The sequence below is a fragment of the Podarcis tiliguerta genome, assembly GCF_965153285.1.
Source record: "Podarcis tiliguerta genome assembly, chromosome: W".
Classification (NCBI taxonomy): domain Eukaryota; kingdom Metazoa; phylum Chordata; class Lepidosauria; order Squamata; family Lacertidae; genus Podarcis; species Podarcis tiliguerta.
The window spans coordinates 18,482,958-18,505,904 of record NC_139552.1 but is presented as its reverse complement, the minus strand read 5'-3'; the positions used below and the strand labels follow the sequence as shown (position 1 = coordinate 18,505,904).

Genomic DNA, 22,947 nt, shown 5'->3' with positions numbered 1-22,947 from the left:
ATCCTTTCATGTATAGCTAATTTTCTTTATGGTTGTGCTTCAAGCCTGTGTCTTAGCAGCGTTTTTTTTAAATTGTGGGAGTAATTTTATTTTCCAATTTACTTGTGAGGTGGTCCTTCTTGTTTTGTTTCTCTGTCCTCTCTTTGTTGCAGTGACTGTTTCCGCCACTATTCTTCTTCCGGCTTTTTCCCTTCTGAGGGCAATGACTCACACTTCCCCCTCCAGCGCCATTTTCGCCAACTGCTTTCTTCCTTATTACCGTCTTTCCCCTTCTTTTTCCTCCTTCTTTCTCTCCCTTCGTATATCTCTTCTTCTTCCCTTTCACTTCCTTATCTTAATCCTTATCTTCCCACCGCTGCCTGGTCTTCAAATCTTTTCCATTCCTTCTCTTTTCCACTGTCTCCTCCACGCTCCTCCCCCTCCTTTTTCTTTTCCACTCACCCTTTGTTTAACGCTGATCTCCTTCTTAATGGCCGCTGCTTTGTTGTCCCCGCTGCTGCTGCTTGTTATTTCAGCTCCTTGTCTCTCTCAACAGAATGTCCCCCTGTAGAAGCAGGTACTCAGTATGTCTCAGTTTTTATTTTCTGCCTCTTTACAAGGCTTATTTTCCACAGCTTGATAAGTCTCAGAACGCTGAAGCTCCTCTCTCCATTAGCTTTACTGTCCTTTATAATATTAAGTTAGTCCGTGCTCCTTTTATTTTAATTTAAGCCAGCGTTTTTGCCTTCTTGCTTCAGGAGTACTCTTAATTTTACAGTTTTAGTTTGGAGCAGCCTGGTGCTTTCTCATTCGGGTCTAAAGGGCGTTTCACGGTCGGGCGTGCGATCTTTCTGCCCTGAGTTCTTCCACCTTCCTCCACTTTTTGTGCCGGAATGGCAGAAAACCCCTTTATGCGCTGCTTGGATCTGTTTTCTTCAGTCTGGAACCTCCTCTCAGACCTCTTCAGGGTTTGCGTCGCCCTCGCTTCCCCGTCTTACAGCAGCAAAGCGCTTTCCCTGACCCGACGCTGAGCGCACCACACCAGGAAGTCCTCTTATGATCATTCTTATGTTTAAGTGGGCTTTGGCCTCCTTCCAGACAGCAGCTTGAAAGGGAAGCAGAGGAAAGCTCAAATGATGACAGAAGGCAGGGGCATCCAACAACCCAGAGTTTTGGTTTGGATGTGACACTTTGAGAATTCCCCAAGCCATCCCGAAGCCCCCATTTCACTCGGCCCTATTTCACTCTGGTCCATCTGAGTATCTCCTTTCCACCTATGCCTCCCCTCCCCCCCCCAAATATTCACAATTAAGAAATCAGAAAACAACCCCCACCTCTCTTTCGACAGAACTAGATAGAATGATCAGGCATAGCAACTCCTGCAGAGAGGATAAAACCAAAATGTTTCAAAGGGACACATTTATCAAACAAGATATCTGCCCATAGCTCAGTCAGTAGAGTGTGAGATTCTTCAGCTCAGGGTCGTGGGTTCAAGCCCCACATTGGGCAAAATATTCCTGCATTGCAGGGGGGTGGACTAGATGACTCTTGTGGTCCCTTCCAACTCTACAATTCCGTGATATCCTGTGAGGAGTAGTCTGAAGTGAAGGCACAAGACAGGCGTTGATCATCATGTGAGCTGGGCACAGATGGGCTGAAGCGAGCTGCTGACCAGTCCTGTGGAGCCTCCTTTTATTGAGACAAATATGCAAGCTAGGCAGATACATTTTGGGCTGCGACCTTTACACACCTTTGGTCCCGAGATCGTGGGGTGGTACAAAGTTATTTTGGCACCTGTTTCCACCGCGTCATTTTCCCCTTGCACAGTGTATGGCGAAGGAGACAAAAGGTCTCAGGGACAAAGGTTACAGACAGGACACCGCAGACTGCTGAGACCGCAAAAGGTCAGACAGAGGGAACAATGTTCCAGACAGCCATGACTTTGTCTGTGAGGGGGAGTATGCTACGCACCCCAGGGTCACGCATGCAGGCAGACTGTGGCTGCCTGCTGGTGGGGAGTGTGCTCCCTCCGGACCCCACTGCCCACTCCGCGATTATCCCTACAGTAGTCAACAGAGTTTTACTCAGAAGAGATGCGTCAAAATCAACACAGCCACGTAATTTGTGCCCATCAATTTCAATAGGTCTGCTGTGGAAAGGACTGATGTTGACTACAGCCCTGATGTTTTCTGATTATTTTATAGAGCGTTTCCCTCAATACCAAAAAATGGAGGCAGAGAGAATTTATTGAATTTCAAAACCACCGAAGCTTTATTGAATGAACGAATCAATTTATTACAGCCACAAACCAGAATATGGACTTATACAGAGATAGAGAACATGTAGAAGAAGAAGAGTTTGGATTTGATATCCCGCTTTATCACTACCCTAAGGAGTCTCAAAGCAGCTAACATTCTCCTTTCCCTACCCCCCCACAACAAACACTCTGTGAGGTGAGTGGGGCTGAGAGACTTCAGAGAAGTGTGACTGGCCCAAGGTCACCCAGCAGCTGCATGTGGGGGAGCGGAGATGCGAACCCGGTTCCCCAGATTACGAGACTACCACTCTTAACCACTACCCCACACTGGCTCTCATATATATGTAGGTTAAAATCAAAATCTATAAGCTAGAACACAGTAAAGAATTCAGATGTGAAACTATTAAAATGTGTAGTTTAAGACCTTATCCGCTAATTTAAAATATGCATGTCAATGCTTTATTATAATTAAGGCAGGTAAAATAATTATTACTCTTAATAGTATTCATTGCTATGAGGCTTCTTGAAGCAATTCAGAATACAATCAACATTAGCAGAACACTTTCCTTTACAAGGACAATTTAAAAAGCAACAATTAAAAAGCAATAAAAAAGTAATATTGCATAGGAAAGAATTCTAAAACAACAGCAATGATCACAATTAGCAACAAGACACAATGAAACAGCAAGCAAAAATTGCCACTCTATCATTGCTGAGCCTTGAAACTTGTGTCTTATCCCCATAATCGAAATTGAAATCAAGTCTTATGTCATCTGGAAGAGAATGAAGGAGAAGAGAGATGAATTTATGCCACATTTACTGATTCACAAAACTGACCTGGTCCCCATTCCATCCTATTTACAAGGAGGCTTTATGGATCCTGTCTTTGGTGGCAACGACTCCTTCCAAGCCTGCAGTTTGGCCATCTTTGTGCTGTGACAGGATTTCACAGCCACATGACCCAGGAGGTCTGCATCAAGCAAGGATGCTGCAGCTACTGAGTGGGCTCTCCTTAGTCTGGAAAGTGCGTCCCATGTCCCCAGGCTGTGGGTGTTACCTTCTTTGGGGCAGAAGTGAGCCAGCTCCAGAGGGACGAGAGCATGCTGTAGAGAAAAGAAAAGGCCGTACTGGATGAGATGACTGATCTGATCCTCAACCCTCCCCAAATAATGGGTGCAAGGGAACATGGAAGCAGACCCAAGCCAGGGAAGACTTGCTTCCATCAGGGGATGAGTGAGTTCTATTGCCTGGCCCCAAGGTGGAAGTGTAAGATCAAGGAAGAGGGCAGGAAATGTCTCCAGCCTTGTCCGGCATCCCAGGGACACACATTGTGTTGTGCGCCTGATACCAGACTGATTCCTCCTGTGGGAATCCTTTCACAAGCCACTCTGGGAGCCTCTTGGGGCTGTGAAGGTGCCAAAGCTGAGAGACTTACCTTCAGGCAACTGAGCCTTCTTGCATAGGACATCAGCCAGCTAATGCCACTGGCTGCCAGTTGCCTCTCCGCTGCAATCGCACTTGTTGTGTAACCTCTCAGTTCCTGTGGGAGGAAAGGGGACCTCAGGATCAGGAGGCTGGTCTGGGGGAAAGAGGCAGACCACTGTGAAGCCCTTTACACTCTCAGAGAGAGATCCGTTTCTGTTCTAAAATGGCAATGTCCTCCAGCCCCAAATTGTAGCTCTGCATCCAAGGCCCTCCTTTGGCTGTCTGGGCAAGTGGGCCTTTGCTGGCTCGTCCATGTGGCCAGCTTGCCTTACAAGAGGGGAAGGGCCCAAGAGGTGCACTGCTAGGTGGCGGCTTCTCCATGAAAGCTTTCTAGGTCAAACAGCCACTGAGGCCATCAAGATACTTACATTCACCAGCAAGTTCAGGGTCTTAGTGCTTGGGGCCTCCCAGAGGAGGCCTCCCAGCATCAGAGTATAACGTTCCTCTAACTCCTGCAGGCAATGGCAATGAGGGAGAGGATGCGCCAAGCAGGGGAAAGAGAGATCAGATGTTGAGCAATGGGAGCAATGCTTAAAGCGTGTGAAGAAGAAACAGCAACGAGAGAAGTCAAATTTCAAGGCTAACAACTTACCTGCTTGTCGGGCTCAGTTTTTACCTCAATGACCGCCGCAAAGGCTGCATGCACAATCAGGCTGTGGAGCTTCAGTGGTAATTTGGGCTTCATGAGGCTGGAGAGAAGGAGGGAAACCTTTTTAGACTCTGTCTCCTTGGAGTCTTCCTCATATTGGGGGGGGGGGGGGGAGCATCAAATACATGTCATTCTCTTGAAGTTCTAGTGAATTCATGTGTTAGCTTAAAACACTTTTTACAATCAAGCAGCGTATCAATTTTACAGGGTAAAAATGAATAAAGGTAAAATTAAAATAAACACACAAGGGCACTGTTTATGCGGCAGTCTACCTGGCACTTGGTTGCAAGCCTCTAGGTCTTTGTTAATCCCACCCCTAAAAGCTGAGCCATTTCGCAGTCATCTCTAGACAATATATCTTCTATTTTCTCTCACACATCTCCACTCATCCTGTAAATAGTTGCTGCATGAATAAAGCTTTTTGAACGCAAGAAACCCAAGAAATTGTAAGCAATTCTTCCAATCGAATTCACTGCAGTGGCAATGTCTGGTAACACCTTTCCACATTCTGCTCCACTCCCCCCCCCCCCGCCAGCTCCTCGTCAAGCTCAAAAAACCCGGTATACCTCAGTTGGTAAAGGGCTTCCAGTGCCATAGCAAGGGCCAATTCAGGCTGCGTAAAGCACACAATCCGTCCCATGAGATCCTGATAGAGAACAGAGGGCGGAGGGGGGAAACGTCAGTTCCCTACGGACATCAGGTGGATTCCTCCAACCCCAAACTCAGTGCAGGAATTGGCAATGTCAATTGGGGTTGGAGGAATCCACCTTCTCTTGGCCAGACCCCGCCAGGCCTTCCTTCTGCCCAGCATCCCCCCAATCCCATCCCCAGCTCTCCTGCCCCCCTCACCCCTGGATACCTCATGCAACCTCTCACTCACCGCAATTGCCTTGACGGCCATCTTCTTGGAGTACCTCAACCTGTCCTTTTCTCTCTGGCGGGCCTCCGAGCAAGTGGCCAGCACGCAGCAGAGCAACATCTCATCCTTCTCCAGTTGCTGAAATGGCAAGAGTCAGGCTGTCAGTTCATGGCAGGAGGGCTTCTCTGCATCTGAGACCGCCAAAATGGGGGTATAAACAGCACTGGTGGATGGGTGGGGGGGGGGGTTGAGGGATTTCGTATGTACTGTGCTGTTTTTTCAAATACTAACCACAGGCGATGCCCAGACCCTGCCAGTCTCTGAACCATCTGCAACAAGAGAAGAAGGAAAGGACATGTCCATTAAACTTTAATTTGTTTAATGTTAAGTAAACATCCAGTGTGCTTCCAATGCCATAAATCTTATCTCAGCAGAGAATTTCGTGCAGCGGTTGAAGAAGGCAGGAGAGTCAGTACCTTTCAATGAAGAATCCTGGAGCAAGCACTTTGGAACTCAAAAAAAACACAAAAAACTTTATTTACAAAAGAAAAACCCTGGCGATAAAACACACATGCTTTTATCTCCGGCATAAAGAAAACTTTACTCTAAACTTAACTCATATCAGCAAACACACCCATGGCTACAAACTGAGTCTGCGAGTCAGGTCAAAAAAGGGGCGGGGGGAAACACACGGGTGAACTGACTATTTATACAAACTAACTCACATTCCTGGATGCTTAATGACTTCCAGCTGCTCAGTGATTAGAGCGACTTGTTACCTCTTAACCCTTTAGTACCAACAGGACATGGGGGCAGGTTAGTTCATTTCTACTTATTTTCCACAGTTGAGGATTAGAGCATTAAGGCCACCCCTCCTTACGCTCCAAAATGAAAAGGAAGCATTTGCTCACGTGGGCCCACAGCAACCCTGGACTTCTTGGGGACTTTGCGGGTCCCCTTTTTCTTGCGGGCTGCCATGTCCCTCAGTCACCTGAACCTAGAAGAGAAGGAGAGGGGCAGCCAGAAGCATTCCTGCTAGGTATTGTGAGAAATGAGATAAACAAGAAAGACAGGAAATTATTTTTGTACGCAGTAACAGCAGCGAGAATATTGTTAGCCCAGAAATGGAAACAAGAAGAACTACCAACACTGGAAGAATGGAGAATGAAAATGATGGACTTTGCAGAACTGGATAGAATGACAGGAAGAATTAGGAATCGACGAGATCAGAGATTTATTGAAGAATGGGAAAAATTTTCAGAATATACGCATAATTTAGGTGAAAAACAAATAACGCTTGTAACGTTTAGCGAAGCTTTGTAAAAAAGAAAGTTAAAATTATGGATTGAAAGCAGATTTAATTTAAGAAGTAGATAAGAACTAAGAAATGTGTGGAAAATTGAGAAGGGAAGGAGTACCAGCCAAGTTGAGGGAAGTCAAAAAAATGAGAGAATGGTTTTATAAATTGTTTGAATTGTATTAATTTGTTTTATTTGTAAACTGAATAAAAATTATATTTTAAAAAAAAAGAAGAGAAGGAGAGGGGCAGACCTTGTTATTGTTGCTGTTGTTATACCGCCCTATACCCACAGGTCTCAGTTACAACCAGTGCTTTGCACTTTTGTCCATTTACTGTACTGCATTTATTTTCCCCGATTTGAACTATAAGATGGTGATTTTCTTGAGTCAAAATGAGAGTGCCCCAAACATTTTTTTTAATAGAAAAAAAGCACTGGTTCCAACATAAAAATCGCAATATAGAAACACAAAATGCATAATAAAGGTGAAAAACAAACCAGTAAAGCCCCCTCCCCAACACATTTCAAAACCTGAGACAGAAGCCTACAACCAAAATGGGGTGTGTGTGTGTAAGAGAAGGCAGGGAGTCTTTGCAGCATAGCCATAACACAAATACAGGTAGCCTAACAGTTGCAGGCAGAGCCGTGTCATTTCACACACTACTTCAGCTGCGGGACATCGTATCAACAAGGAAAGGAGCATTTGGTGTTGTTGCATCTCCTCGGGTATTTGTTGATTTGTCGCTACGAGGGGTTGTAGTTGTGGAGGTATAGTTTGATGAGGTTTCTGGTTATTTGTACCCTAGGTGCCCACTCTCACACAAAAACAAATCTCCCTGCAGCCAACCAAATACCACCAACCACACCCTAGGTCACTCCCCAACCTCTCTCACCACCAAGGAAATGCAACAAGGGAATAGTAAGTGAACCCACATAAGTGATGCTGACACAAAACCCCACACATACAGGGGAAACTCGGGAAATTAGAATATCGTGGAAAAGTTCATTTATTTCAGTAATTCAACTTAAAAAAGGTAAAACTAATATATGAGATAGACTCATGACATGCAAAGCGATACATGTCAAGCCTTTATTTGTTACAATTGTGATGAATATGGGGTACAGCTGATAAAAAACCCAAATTAGCAATCCCAGAAAATTAGAATATTGTGAAAAGGTGCAGTAGCTATTCAATCCATAACACCTGCAATGGGTTCAGTAGGAAGCACAATCATGGGGAAGGCTGCTGACCTGACAGTTGTGCAGAAAGCCATCATTGAGACCCTCCATAAGGAGGGAAAGCCTCAAAGGGTAATTGCAGAAGACGTTGGATGTTCCCAGAGTGCTGTATCAAAGCACATTAATGGAAAGTTATGCGGAAGGGTAAAGTGTGGAAGAAAAAGCTGCACAAGCAGCAGGGATGACCACAGCCTGGACAGGATTGTCAGGAAAAGACCATTCAAACGTGTTGGGGACTTTCACAAGGAGTGGACTGAGGCTGGAGTTAGTGCATCAAGAGCCACCACACACAGAAGGATCCTGGAGCTGGGCTGCAAATGTCATATTCCTCTTGTCAAGCCGCTCCTGAACAAGGAACAACGTCAGAAGCATCTTGCCTGAGCTAAAGGGGGAGAAAGAACTGGTCTGTTGCTCAGTGGTCCCAAGTCCTCTTTTCTGATGAGAGCAACTTTTGCATCTCATTTGGAAACCAAGGACCCAGAGTCTGGAGGAAGAATGGGGAGGCACACAATGCCAGATGCTGGAAGTTCAGTGTGAAGTGTTGATTTGGGGAGCCATGCCATCAGCTGCTGTTGGTCCACTGTGCTTCATTAAGTCCAGGGTCAACGCAGCAGTCTACCAGGAGATTTTGGAGCACTTCATGCTTCCTTCTGCAGACAAGCTTTATGGGGATGCTGACTTCATTTTCCAGCAGGACTTGGCGCCTGCCCACACTGCCAAAAGTACCAAAACCTGGTTCAATGCCCATGGGATTACTGTGCTTGATTGGCCAGAAGACTCGCCTGACCTGAACCCCCATAGAGAATCTATGGGGCATTGCCAAGAGAAAGATGAGACACATGAGACCGAGCAATGCAGAAGAGCTGAAGGCTGCTGTTGAAGAATCCTGGTCTTCCATAACACCTCAGCAGTGCCACAGGCTGATAGCATCCATGCCACGCCGCATTGAGGCAGTAATTGATGCAAAAAGGGCCCAAACCAAGTAGTGAGTACATATGCATGCTTCTACTTCTCAGAGGTCAAATATTGCTGTATTTGCAATCCTTGTTTTGCTGATTTCATTTCATATTCTAATTTTCTGAGATTGTTAATTTGGGGTTTTCATCAGCTGTACGCCATAATATCACAATCATAACAAATAAAGGCTTGACATTTCTCGCTTTGCATGTCATGAGTCTATCTCATATATTAGTTTCACCTTATAAGTTGAATTACTTGAATAAATGAACTTTTCCACGATATTCTAATTTCCTGAGTTTCCCCTGTACACTAAGTAGAAGAGAAGCATTGAAAAGGGAATTTTGAGCATCTGAGCACAACTGGGCCGTCTTCTGCGTTAACGTGAAGTGCAGGAAGTGATTGCCTTGAGCAGGGGTAGGCAACCGAAGGCCCAGGGGCCGGATGCGGCCCAATCGTCTTCTCAATCCGGCCCACGGACAGTCCGGGAATCAATGTGTTTTTCCATGAGTAGAATGTGTCCTTTCATTTAAAATGCATCTCTGGGTTCTTGGTGGGGCATAGGAATTCGTTCATTCCCCCCACCCCCAAAAATATAGTCTGGCCCCCCACATGCTGTGAGGGACGGTGGACCAGCCCACGGCTGAAAAAAGTTGCTGACCCCTGGCCTTGAGCCTCCTCAGGACTGGCGCAGGGGCCGTGCGTTGCAGGGTGCCAGCCAAGGCCCGTGCCCCAGTACTGATTGCTGATTCTACTGAGTCCATCAGTATATTGTTGTGAAGTGACCTGGCATTTTTAATGAAGTGCAATATAGGCATGTCTTACATCTTTAACAACAACAGCAACAATGCAGTAAATTGCACAGAAGAATTCCATGTTGCCTGTGGGAGTGGCTGGGTAGACCTCTTTGCAGTTGCATGATCCATGCATTTGATATTTAAGCAACTGGTCAATCTTCATAATTGGCTCTGGCTTCGTGTAGGAGATTGAACGCATCCTTCTATTTCTCAGCCCTGTATTCCACCCCACCCCCCTCCTCCTATACTCGGACGGTGCCGACTACTCATCTCTACAGAGTGAAATGTTTCTGAGTCCTGCAGATCTAGTCTCAGACGTCAAACCTCTACCCCAAAGACGGGGGAGCCTGTGATCTTCTAGAGCATACATTTCTTTGGACTACATTTCTTTTGAGCTTCTGTGGGCTGCCCTAGAGAACACTGGGCTAGAGGGATCATGGGGATGACTTGTTCCACAACAGCAGATGGCATGCAGAAATTTAAACTGTAGCAAAGGGAGGTAAACTGTCTAGCTAGCTAGCTATGTCTTGCTGAAAGTGCATGCACTCCTCTTAGCCAAAGCCCCAATAATTGCAAGCATGGAGCCACACAAACACGCCTGATCGCGACACTGTCTTGGGGGAAATTCCCGATGCTGGAAAATTCATGTGCTCAATTTCTGCACATTGAGACAGGAGCCAAAGAAAGCAGTTAGCTTAAAGGACACACAGAGTAGGGGGGCTCATAAAAAAGGTTTCTTTGGGAGGGGGTGGGTTGAGGTTTGCTCCGATGTGAAAGCTAAAGAGCAGGCTTTCACAGAGAAAGGAGCAGAGTAAGGCGGAAACTACTGGGACCCGTGCTTTCCAGGCACGCTGACGGGAGGGATGAGTCCAGCATTGCATTGTTGGGTCGTATTTCCAGTGACAACTATTTATGACAGAGGTTTACAGAAAATTGATCTAAAACCTCTGCTTGTAAGAGGCTGTGGGCATTTGAAGAAGCCCATCATAATCTTTACATGAAATGTATCTTTAGAACACCGGTGGCGTCATGTCCCCATTTCTTGCCTTAGTTTCTCCACCAATGCACCACCCACAATTTGCCATCATATTGGCATCAGGTGTTTTCCAGGCCAGTGAATGTCAGCAACCCCTTCTTCTAAAGCTGCTTCCCCAGTTTCATCCAAAATAGAAAGAAATGCCATTTGGTAGCCCATTGAGAAGCTTTGGCAAGTAATGAAATACATTTCTGAAAGTTATTTATGGATGCACAAGGTCACCACATCTTTGCTTCAGGTGAATGGAAAGGAACATTTCCCCAGGCGGCACACCACTGTCCCCGAATCTCGTCCGCTGCTTGGTCATTTCACAGATTGTGTGTCTTAGTAAGATTTTGTACATTTCAGAAAGCTTTCCCTTGCCTACAAATGAAGTGCATGATTTTTCAAAAACTTATTAATGCCCTGTGCTTTTACTTCTGGTGTGGTAAAAAAATTGCAGAATCTGGCTATCATTTAAAGCAGTGTAAGATGCTGGTTTACGTTTCCCCTCACATTTGGTGACTAGGTAGGGATATGCAGTTTTGTGTTTTGAAGAGTTCCTAAGGAGTCCTGCTGCTTCCGAGTTTTATTTTGGGGGTTGTTGTTGTTTACAAAAAGGTAACCCAGTTGTAACCTTTTTCTAGGTACAATTCTGTACATTCTGGTACTACCTGTTCACTCATGGTCCCTCCAAATCCCTTTGTTTCTTTTAGCAATGTGTCCTTGTGTAGCTGCATAAGCTTTTCAAAGCCTGCTACCTTTGCTTACAGAATTTCTCCTGAGGGGCGCTTTGAACACGTCCCGTAATACATGTGGATAAAAGGAATCGCCTTTGTTAATTTCAAAAGCCATTTTATTTCTTCCATGATTTTCCTCTGTTGTTAATTTATTTTATAAAAGCAAGTGGGGTTTAGTCACCAGAGAGGTTGATTCTGTGGTTTTGCTCAATAGGTCATGGTCATTTCAAGAGCCATAGGGCCTGAGATGGTTCCAGCTCTAATTTCCGTGTAAGATTAGGAGTCCAAGAATGTGGAATCAGTACTGCAGAAGGTCAGTTCTGACATACTTCCCCCCTAAATAGTGGGTGAAGTCCTTTTGGAAAGGACTCAAAGGTTTCAAAGTGTCAAGTTTTGCTGTACTGAAGGACTGTCCATATCTAATCTATTAGAACATTGAACCCTCCTCCCCACTCCAGGAATTTTGCTATCCAAAGTGGGTTTGAATTTGGCTAATAAAAGTTTCCAGTCGAGTAGATTTATATATTTTAGTGAAGGTAAGCAACTTAAAATGACCACAGACCCAGTAAAACTCATTACAAAGAGAAGAAAAACAACATTTAAAAGCAGATACAAATAATGAGGCATTATTCTTTTCTCAAGAAGCCAGCAAAATTTCATTTTTCCTGTTTTATTTTACGCATGCTTTTTATTCAAGTTTTTAACAAACAACAAGGTGGTAAGCTGCTGACAATAGGCAGACCATCCTTTCTCAAGGGCCATTCCAAATGTGTACAATTGATGGCTCCAAAGTAAGCTGCACCCTGTGAGTCCAGAGGGCAACTGGTGCCATTGTCCCTGTTAGCATTTTGTAAGAAAGGGCACCAAGATTTCATCAAGCTGTCTGCCTTGATGAGACTTGCAGTGAGGATCCCTTTGATAAGCCATCGGCAATGCATAAAGGAGGGCAGGTGGCTTGGTGAGCAGGGAAAGTCTTTCAAAGATTTGGACCAGCGATGTGCCTTTGCTTCGGGCAAAGGGTGATGGTGGATGGATCATAGCTACCTAACTCAGCACTGTCTGTACTGATTGGCAGTGGCTCTACAAGGTTCCAGGCAGGTGATGTTTTCAGTTTCACCTGGAGAGACTGGAGACTGTTCTGGGACCTGCATCACCAGCGAGCTCTGGTCCTCCCTTAAGGAGTTAGGCGGCTCAGTGGTGTGACTCTGTGGAAGGCACCATGCTATTCCCCTTTAAATTAGCCATTTTTGACAGAAAACATGAGAACTGGAATTTTGCTCTTGAATTGATTTTTGGATTGCCTGCATGCCAAGCACATACTTCTACCACTGGGCCAGCACCCTTCCTCAGTGACTGAGCTCTCATTGCACACAGCCATCCAGCAAGCAAAAAAATGGTATTGTTAGAAGGGCAGAGTGGGGAGCAAGAGATTCAGGGGCCGGTTTTAGACCCACAGTGCTCGGGTTTATTCTGCTGCCTGCTTGACATTGTGCCTCCTTCCCCCCTACCTTTTATTCCTATGAAAGTTTCACAGTGTCGCTGCTTGGGATTCTGGATAATCTATGGTGTTTTTCTTTTCAGTTTTTTAAATTAATTTTCAAAAAAAAATTTAAGACAAACAAACAAACAAACAAACATCCTAATTGTAATTAAACCAATCTTGATAACATTGTTAAGTGACTTCCTCAAATCCCCCTGGTTGAGCTTCCGGGTTGGCGCGCTGGCTATTGGCGGATTTCCTCCTCTGTGGAGGAGACCGCTCCCTGGAAAGAAGGAAGGAAGACCGTGGACTTGGGGTTCGGCACATGCCCTTAGTGCCCCCCTACTCGCGGGGAGACCCCGGTTTCAGGGCTCCGGAGCGACGTGGGGTGAGCGACACGGCACATCGGATCGATCGCTGTTTTCAGGGAGTGAAGCCGCACAGCTGTTGCCAGAAAAGCGCCAACTTTTCCTGTGGACATTTGGACTCAAATAAACTTCGTAAGTAACAGAATTGGACTACAAATTACTTGAATTTGGCATTTGAACGTGAAGGTATAAACAGGAAGCCCACCTTCCGTTCTGTAGAAAGATTAAAGCAAAGCCGCTACAAACCGGAGCTTTTGAAATGCGTTTTGCAAAGTGAAGAATTTTACCATCTAAGTTTCCTGCCCCCCCCCCCTCCCCTCGGAAGCAGGGGAAGAGGGGGAGATTCTTTTGATGGACTTTCGAGCCCTGCAGGATAGTAAAAATTGACTTAATTTACTGCCGTCTCGGACCCTGGGACCGGGTTGTCAGCCTTTACAACTTAAAAAAAAACAATGGAGGAATGGACTATATTTTAATGGAAAGAGGATCAGAGTATATTTTTAGGCACTGACTTGTGGTTTTTGAAAGAAAAAAGGAGTGGATTGGCAAACCTTTTAACTGAAGTGAGTGGAAAATAACCAGAGTAAACTGTTGTTAAATGTCGCTAAATGTTGCCTGTATGGGAACTGGGATTGTTACATCGTTACAGTGGATGGAATATTCCGACCAGATGGTAGATAAGAGGTTTTGAAGTGACCTTGAGGGGCAGCAGACAATACTGGGAAAATAAGCTAGAGGATATGACCGAAAGAATAACAGCTCTGTTGGATGACATTCTATACAAAGTGAGCACTCTTGAACAGAGTGTATCTGATCTGAGGAAAAATGTATTGACTTTGGCACAGAATGGGAATAACTTAACAAGTGTGGCTCGAGAAAAGGAACCAAATTTACAAAGTCAAGCACTGGAGAAGAGAATGAAACAATCAAAACCGGATCTGGTTTTGCAAGAGGGTTTTTATGTGGATGCCTCAGTAATAGAACTTCAAATTGATGGAGACAAATTTGAGTTTGAGGACACTGAGGCTGAAGGACAGAGTTGGAAAGGCAGTGGCCCTTGTGGATTGAGTGATGCAAGATGGATGAATAATACGCTGGAGGATCCCCCTGGTTGAATTTCATTGTATTTCATTTTAACAGTTTTCCAAAATCAATCTTCTCAAAAAATAAATAAATAAATAACTTGATCACTTCACATCTTTCATTCTTTCTAATCTAGCTTGAAACATCAGAGTTTGCAGGGCAGCAGCTGAAGAAGGAGCCAAAAGGGTTTTCTTGTGTGTGATTCTTTGTGGCTGATTAGCTGCTCTCCCTGTGCAAAGGACCGCTGTAGCCACGCCCAATGACACGTTCTCAAGATGGAGGGGGAGGGAACAGCTGCAGTCGCCTGTGGTTCCTGCGCAATGTTTGCCATCTTGCCAAAGGTTGCAGGCAGCTTTACCTGCAGCAATTGCATGTTGATTGCCCTCCTAAAAGACAAAGTCCAGCAACTGGAGGAACGTGTAGCTATGCTCCAAAGAATTAGAGAGCTGGAGCTCTTCTTGGAAGCAACAGAGCACACCGTCTCCACCAAGGAGGAGACAGGGGACTCCCCTGAGAAGGAGGCTAGTTCACCAACACAGGAGCCAGATATATGGAGAAACGTGACTCAAAGAAGTAGGAGGCCCAAGGTTCGCTCTGATTGTTTAGAAATACACAATCGTTTTGAGGTCCTCTCCCCTAACATGGAAGACGAAGAGCAGACTCCATTTGAGGATCTCTCCATCATCACAGTTGATCAGGTATATGAAGACGAGCAGCAAAGTCAGTCCTCAGGGAATGTGCAGGCGACCTTGGAACGGACAGCTCACGGAAGAACCCCGACGAAACCTAAGAGTAGGCGTGTAGTGGTGATAGGGGATTCCCTACTGAGGGGAACAGAAGCAGTGATCTGTGGGCCTGACAAGATGTCTCGGGAAGTGTGCTGTCTCCCCGGGGCTAAGATCCAAGATGTAACTGAACAACTGCAAGGAATAATAAAACCCACTGACAAATACCCCTTCCTCTTGGTTCATGTGGGAACCAATGACACTGCAAGCAATAGCCTCCAGAAAATCAAAAGAGACTAGGAGGCTCTGGGCAGGAAATTGAAGCAATTAAATGCACAAATTGTCATCTCATCTGTCCTCCCAGTTGAACGACGTGGCCCAGGGAGAGAGGGAAAAATAGTGGAAGTGAACAGCTGGCTTCGCAAATGGTGTAAACAGGAACGGTTTGGATTCTTAGATCACGGACTGCAGTTTCTTGAAGATGGACTTCTGGCAAGCAATGGGCTGCACTTCACAACGCTTGGGAGGAATGTTTTTGCCAAAAATCTCAGAAACCTCATCAGGAGGGCTTTAAACTGACTAATGTGGGGGAGGGAGACAGTGCTCCTGAAGGTAGGAGTCTATCAACTGATGAAGATGATCATCCAAATGTCATAGACCAAATGGAGCAAACAGCACGCAGACCTGGTGGTGGGAGGAAAAAATCCTTAAATAAGAGACACGGGGGAATGATTAATGGACTTCAATGTCTGTACACTAATGCGCAAAGCATGGGAAATAAACAAGATGAGCTTGAGCTCTTGGTACAGCAAACTAAATATGACATAATAGGCATCACTGAAACCTGGTGGGATAAGTCCCACGATTGGAATGTAATAATGGAGGGATACAATCTATTTCAGAGAAACAGACCAGACAAGAAACGAGGAGGAGTGGCGTTATATGTCAGGGATGTGTATACCTGTGAAGAGATCCAAGATTTAGAACCTCAAAGCCAAAGTGAGAGCATTTGGGTCAAAATTAAGGGAGAGAAGAATAACAGTGACCTCATTGTGGGAGTTTACTATAGATCCCCGAGCCAAACGGAGGACATAGATGATGCCTTCCTGGAACAGATGGCCAAGCATGCAAAAGGAAGGGAGATAGTAGTAATGGGGGACTTCAATTACCCGGATATTTGTTGGATGTCAAACTCAGCCAAGAGCATAAGGTCAAACAGATTCCTCACTGGCCTTGCAGACAACTTCATTGTCCAGAAAGTGGGAGAAGCAACAAGAGGAACAGCCATTTCATTTTTTTTATAAATTTTTTTATTGCGTTTCTTTCCATAATTTTATAGGTTTATAAACAAATAAAGTAGTTACAAGAAACAAATTTTCTCTTTTTAAACAACAAAAACAAAATAAAACTTGGACTTCCCCACCCCTTCCGATTCTGCGTTCTTTGCATTAACAATGTCAGCATTTTGTTACCTTATTTCATACCTTGTTGTAACTTTCGAATGTTATGTATCCAAATACAATATATTATATCTCAATTTCAATACCTTTAAAATAAACATAACATATTCAATTTAAATTGTCTCCTTTTCTCTTTTGTCACTAATTTTACCATTTACTTAATCATATTCGCAGAAGCTTAACGTTTCCTAATCATGCACTTTCTTAGGATTCATACAGCTTATAATATTTTTTCAGATAATCTTTAAATTTTCCCCAGTCCTCCTCAATTGTTTCTTTATCCAAATCTCGGATTCTGCCGGTCAGTTCAGCTATCTCCATGTAGTCCATCAACTGCGTCTGCCAGTCCTCCAGCGTGGGCAAATCTTGTGTCTTCCAACTCTTTGCAATGAGTATTCTTGCTGCTGTGCTAGCGTACATAAACAAAGTTCTATCTTTCTTTGACATTTTCTGGTCCACCATGCCCAACAGGAAGGCCTCTGGTTTCTTAGGAAAGGTATACCTAAATACCTTTTTCAATTCATTATAAATCATTTCCCAGAAGGCCTTCACTTTTGGGCAGGTCCACCAGAGATGGAAGAAAGTCCCCTCTGCTTCCTTACACTTCCAACATTTGTTGTCAGACAGGTGATGCATCTTGGCTAGCCTGACTGGGGTCATGTACCACCGGTATATCATTTTCATAATGTTTTCCTTCAAGGCACTAGATGCCGTGAATTTCATTCCGGTGTTCCATAACCTTTCCCAGTCTTCAAACATAATATTATGTCCAACATCCTGTGCCCATTTTATCATAGCAGATTTAACTGTCTCATCCTGTGTGTTCCACATAAGCAGCAAGTTATACATTCTAGATAAAATCTTGGTCTTTGGTTCTAACAATTCTGTCTCTAGTTTCGATTTCCCCTCCTGGAAACCAACCTTTTTATCCATTTTAAAAACCTCTTGAATTTGAGCATAATGTAACCAATCTCGCACCTTGTTTTTTAATTTGTCCTGGCTCTGCAACTTCCAACCGTCTCCAATTTTTTCAATTAATTCCCAATATTTCGGCCAATAGGCCTCCATATTGGGTCTTTTTCGAGCTTTGGCCTCCACCGGTGATAGCCACCTCGGTGTTTTACTCTCTAATAAGTCTTTATATTTCATCCAGACTGCAAAAATCGCTTTTCTGACAATATGGCTTTTAAACAATTTGTGAACTTTAACCTTGTCATACCATAGATATGCATGCCAACCAAATGCATTATCAAAACCTTCCAGATCTAGGACGTCGGTGTTTTCTAGCAAAAACCAATCTTTCAGCCAGCAGAAGGCTGCAGCTTCATAGTACAACCTCAAATCCGGCAGGGCAAACCCCCCTCTTTCTTTTGAATCAGTTAATATTTTATACTTTATTCGGGGCTTTTTGCCCTGCCAGACAAACTTAGATATATCCTTCTGCCATTTTCCAAAACATTCCTCTCTGTCCACGATCTGTAGGGTTTGAAACAAGAATAACATTTTCGGCAATACATTCATTTTAATTGCTGCAATCCTTCCCAACAAGGAAAGTTTCAATCTTGACCAAATTTCTAAATCCTTCTTTACTTCCAACCAGCATTTTTCATAATTGTCCTTAAATAAATTCAAATTTTTGGAAGACAAATAGATCCCTAGGTATTTCACTTTCTTTACCACATTTAATTCTGTTTCTCTCTGAAACCCCTCTGTTTCTGTAAGTGTCAAATTCTTGGTCAAAACCTTGGTTTTTTGTTTGTTCAACTTAAACCCCGCCACCTGACCAAACTCAGATATAAGTTCAAGAACTCTTTTTGTACTGGATTCTGGCTCCTGCAATGTCAAAACTAGGTCATCTGCAAAAGCTTTAAGTTTATATTGTTTCACTCCGACCTCTATCCCTTGTACCAGCCGGTCCTCCCTTATCATGTTCAATAGCACCTCCAGGACTGAAATGAATAAAAGAGGGGATAGAGGGCACCCTTGTCGTGTCCCTTTTTCAATTTTGAACTCCTCCGTCACCACATTGTTCACTATTAATTTGGCCTTTTGCTCTGAATAAATTGCTCGTAACCCATTTTCAAACCCCCGCCCCACTCCCATCCCTTCCAAGTTTTTCTTCATGAACATCCAAGATATATTGTCAAATGCTTTCTCCGCATCAACAAAAATTAACACCGCCCTTGTGTTCCTGTTAGTTTGTAAAAGTTCCAAAATATCGATGATGTTTCTGGTATTCTCATATAAATGTCTACCAGGGAGAAAGCCTGCTTGGTCTTTGTGAATTACTTCAATTAAAACTTTTTTAAGTCTACTTGCCAAAATGTCTGCAAATATTTTGTAATCCACATTCAGGAGTGAGATGGGGCGGTAGTTCTTGAGTTGAGTCTTTTCAGATTCTATCTTAGGTATCAATGTGATGAACGCTTCTTTCCACGTTTCTGGTGCCCTCTTCCCATCCATGATCTGGTTGCATACCTCCAACAAGGGTTGTGTTAAATAGTCTTTCAAAGTCTTGTAGTATTTGGAGGTAAGCCCATCCGGGCCTGGAGATTTGCCTAGTTGCATGTTCTGAATGGCACTTTCAATTTCCTGGGTGGTTATTATAGAGTTCAAGATTGATCTTTTATCTTGAGTTATTTTTGATAGTCCATTTGTCTTTAAAAAATGATCTATCTCTGATTCTTTCTGAGGCCCCTGTACATAAAGTTCTTTAAAATATCTGTGGAAGCACTTCCTAATTTCCTCTGGTTTCTGCACCGTTCTTCCTTCAATCTCTAGATTTGTAACTGTATTCAACTTTTGTCTTTTTTTCAGCTGCCAAGCTAGCAGCTTTCCACATTTATTTGCTGATTCAAAGGATCTTTGCTTCATCTGTTTTATTTTCCATTCAATCTCCTGATTAATCAATTTTGAATATTCTGCTTGATGGAATTTAATTTCTCTCAACAGATCCTTTGACTTTGGTTTAGTTCTCAATTTTTTCTCTCCTTGATGTATTTTCTCCAGTATTTTATCTTTCTTTCCATTCCAGAGCTTCTTCTTAATTGTATTCTGTTGTATCAGAAACCCCCTCATGACAGCTTTGCTTGCGTCCCAGATCGTTCTTTTTTCTACTGTAGTATTCAAATTTATCTCAAAATAGTCCTTTAATGTTTTTTGGGCCTTTTTCACAATCTCTTGATCTCTTAAAAGAGTGTCATTCATTCTCCATCTGAAGGAACCGGTTTGAGTAAGTCTGAGATCTAATTTCAGAGCGTTGTGGTCGGAGCATGTTTTTGGGCAGATTTCCACCTTTTTAGTCTTGGGTGCCAGCCCCCTGGAGGTCCAGATTTGGTCGATCCTTGACCAGGACAGGTGGGCCTCAGAGAAGAAAGTTCCTTCTTTACCTAGGGGGTTCTTTGTCCTCCATATATCAATCAAATCCAGATTGTCAGTCATTTCAAAAAAAGTTTTAGGCAGTCTGCCGTCTGATGTTAGATTTTGGTTATAAGACTTATCCATATGTGTAGACACCACTCCATTCATATCTCCCATCATTATGATGTTAGCATAGTCCAGATAGTCCAGCAGCGTCTCATGCAGCTTCTTGAAAAATTCTGATTTCCCGTCGTTTGGAGCATAAATTCCTAGTATCAATATTTTTTCTCCTTGGGTCTGGATTTCAATTGCCAGAATTCTTCCATATTCATCTTTGAATAAAAATTTAGGTATCAGGCTCTCCTTAGCATAAATCACCACTCCTCTTTTCTTTACCTTGTCTGAGGAAATAAACTCTTGGCCTAGTCTTTTGTTGACCAAAACTTTCCTGTGGAGCCTGGTCACATGGGTTTCTTGTAAACAAATAATATCCAATTGTTCTTTCTTCAATATATGAAACAGTTTCCTTCTTTTCTCCGGGGAATTTCCGCCATTTATATTCCAACTGAGTAGCTGCAGAGACATCCTGAACTATTCTGTTACACCTAGAGCGGTGTATCTTCTTTTTCCTCTAATTCCGAGGGTTTAGGCGTCCCTCCGCCTGCTGGCAGAGTGGGTCCTGGTTTAAGTATAGGCCAAAGGGCTGCTGCTTCTTTTTGGAGATCTTCTCCGTGGTCGTGCTGGAACTTTTGTAGATCCTCTGGTAATCTTATTTTAACCTTCTTCTGTTTGTAAGTAAATGATAGTCCTTGTGGGAACTCCCACCTATAAGGGATTGAGTTAAGTCTCAACAACTTAGCCAATTCTGAATAGGTGGCTCTCAGATCCAATAGCTGTTTAGGAATATCTCGGTAGATTTCCACCCTTTTCTCTTGTATCTCAATTGAGTTTTTGAAGTGTAGGCCTAATATTTTGTCTCTCTCCTCTCTTGATCTCAAAGCTATTAGACAGTCTCTAGATCTATCTTTTCTTACCAATCTTCCCAGTCGAAAAGCCGATACTATTTTAAAATCACTTTCTTCTTTTAAGCCCCAGAACTTTGAAAATTCTGTTGTCAAAAATCCAATCAAATCTTCTTGTTCGATTTCTGGGACCGCCCTAAGCCTAAGATTAGTCTCCCGGTTTTTCAGTTCCACCAAAGAGAGATAGGTTTGTTGGTCCCCTATCTGTTTATGCAGAGGCTTGACTTCTGCTTTAACTTCCTCAACCTCTTTTTTAGCTGATGTTGCAATTTCAACGGCTTCCCCTGCCAATTTACGGTTCTCTTCCGTTGCTCCTTGCAATTTTTCAATTGCTTGGGTGTGTTGGGAAACCTGATCTGTCAATTTCTGGATCGAGGATGTAGCTTGGTCAATTTTTGTTGATTGGTTATCAATTTTTTGATTTAATGTTGACAATTGTTCCAAAACTTGTTTCAGTGCTGCCTCTGCTCCTCCTGATGCCATATCTTCCTCTTCAGATTTTTCAGGCTTTTCACTTTCTACTTTTTGTGTTGCAAGCACAGCAGGCACTGATAGTCTACGTCCCTGAGTTAAAGTTGTTTGCAAAAGCTGTGCCTGCTTTTTTGCTTTTTCTTTTTCCTTAGCTTCCTTAGCTTTGGCTGCTCTTGTCTTTCCTGTACCACTCATCAGTCAATGTTCAAGGTCAGATGTTGTAATCCCATGGGAAAGACAAGTCCAAATTTATAAACAGTCTGGAGAAAGAAAGTAAGCAAAAAAACTTTTCCCAGGCCTTTGTTATCCAATGTCCTCTAGGGGGAGTGCCACCAAAAGTTAGTAAGAAGAAGGTAACTTTTCCGCCATTAAAGTTTCCGTTTTCAAAAACAATTTTAAAAGCAAGTTAGTTCCAAAACACTAAGAAAAAAGTCCTGCAGAGCACTTTAAAACGTTTAACAATGTTCCAACAAGGTGCCTGCAATTGTATCCACTCAAACTAAGTAAGCCCAAAAGTTGCACTTCAGTTACAAAAGTATCTGGAAGTTTGTAACAGTTCCGCAGTCAAGCAACTTCACCCGGCCACCCGAAGATTTGGGGTTAGAGTCTTCCCTCGCCCCATGGGGGACCGCTCCAAGTCCAATTTAAACTGTATTTTTTCTTCCTTTAAGAATAGAATTTCAAGTGTGCACGAAAGTCCCACTTTAAAGCCTTAAAGCTTCCCTGTTCACAGCGCTTTCCGCTCTTTAAACAGTCTGCTTTGATCTTATAAGCAGTGCCGGAAGACGGACTTCCTCTTTCTCGTCTCCCGGTTTCAGCCAAATTTCTTCAAGTTATTGTAACAAATCTTAAGTCCTTACTCACGGGTTTGCTGTTTCAGAGTAGTATTTTTTGGAAGAAAGGTCAGCGCTCATCCGTGACAGCCGCGCGGCTTCGCCTCCGCAGAAAGAGCGATGAACTCACAGCACCGCTCCCCCTCCTTCACTCCGGAGCCCCTTACGGGGTCCCTTCCGCGAATTTGGGGTCGCTCCAGGTGCCCGCCGAGTCCCACGGCCACGGACTCTCTCTGTCCGTGGTTTTTCTTGATGGGTTGCCGCTGCGCCGTAGCGAAACAACCCTTTTCTGCGGTGCCCCTCTTCAGAGCTCGAAGAGGTCCGCCATCACGGTTTCGCGCCGCCTCCGGAAGTAGGAACAGCCATTTCAGATCTGGTCCTAACCAATGTTGATGACCTGGTTAGTGGGGTAGAAGTGGAAGGATCATTAGGCACGAGTGATCATGCTCTTCTGAAGTTTACTATACAGCGGAAAGGAGTAGCCAAGCATACTAGGACTCAATTTCTTGACTTTAAGAAAGCCGACTTCATAAAACTTAGGGAAGTGCTGGGTGAGATCCCATGGACAGTAATACCAAAAGGAAAGGGAGTTCATGATGGCTGGGAGTTTGTTAAGAGGGAGATAGTAAAAGCACAACTTCAGGCAATACCAATGAGACGGAAACATGGAAGGTGCCTAAAGAAGCCAGGGTGGCTATCTAAAGAACTTTTAACTGAGTTAAGATTGAAAAAAGGATGTGTACAAAAAATGGAAAAGGGGGGAAACCACCAAAGAGGAATTCAAACAAATAGCCAGCACATGTAGACACAAAGTCAGAAAAGCTAAAGCACAGAATGAACTCAGGCTTGCTAGAGAGGTTAAAAGCAACA

The 22,947-nt window shown here is 43.8% G+C and overlaps 1 protein-coding gene across 1 annotated transcript; it reads right to left on the bottom strand.

Moving 5' to 3' along the window:
* Nucleotides 1-932: 932 nt before the first annotated feature.
* LOC310668768 (uncharacterized protein) lies at nt 933-6,222 on the bottom strand (the record flags this gene model as incomplete). The annotated part of the gene is made up of 8 exons (XM_083422099.1): nt 6,141-6,222; nt 5,521-5,558; nt 5,251-5,367; nt 4,937-5,016; nt 4,314-4,410; nt 3,672-3,776; nt 3,099-3,339; nt 933-1,084 (listed from the first exon to the last, which is right to left on the bottom strand). Exons 1-8 carry the CDS (start codon nt 6,205-6,207, stop codon nt 933-935), a joined length of 897 nt encoding a protein of 298 aa, XP_083278225.1. The 5' UTR covers nt 6,208-6,222.
* Between the last annotated feature and the right edge of the window lie 16,725 nt (nt 6,223-22,947).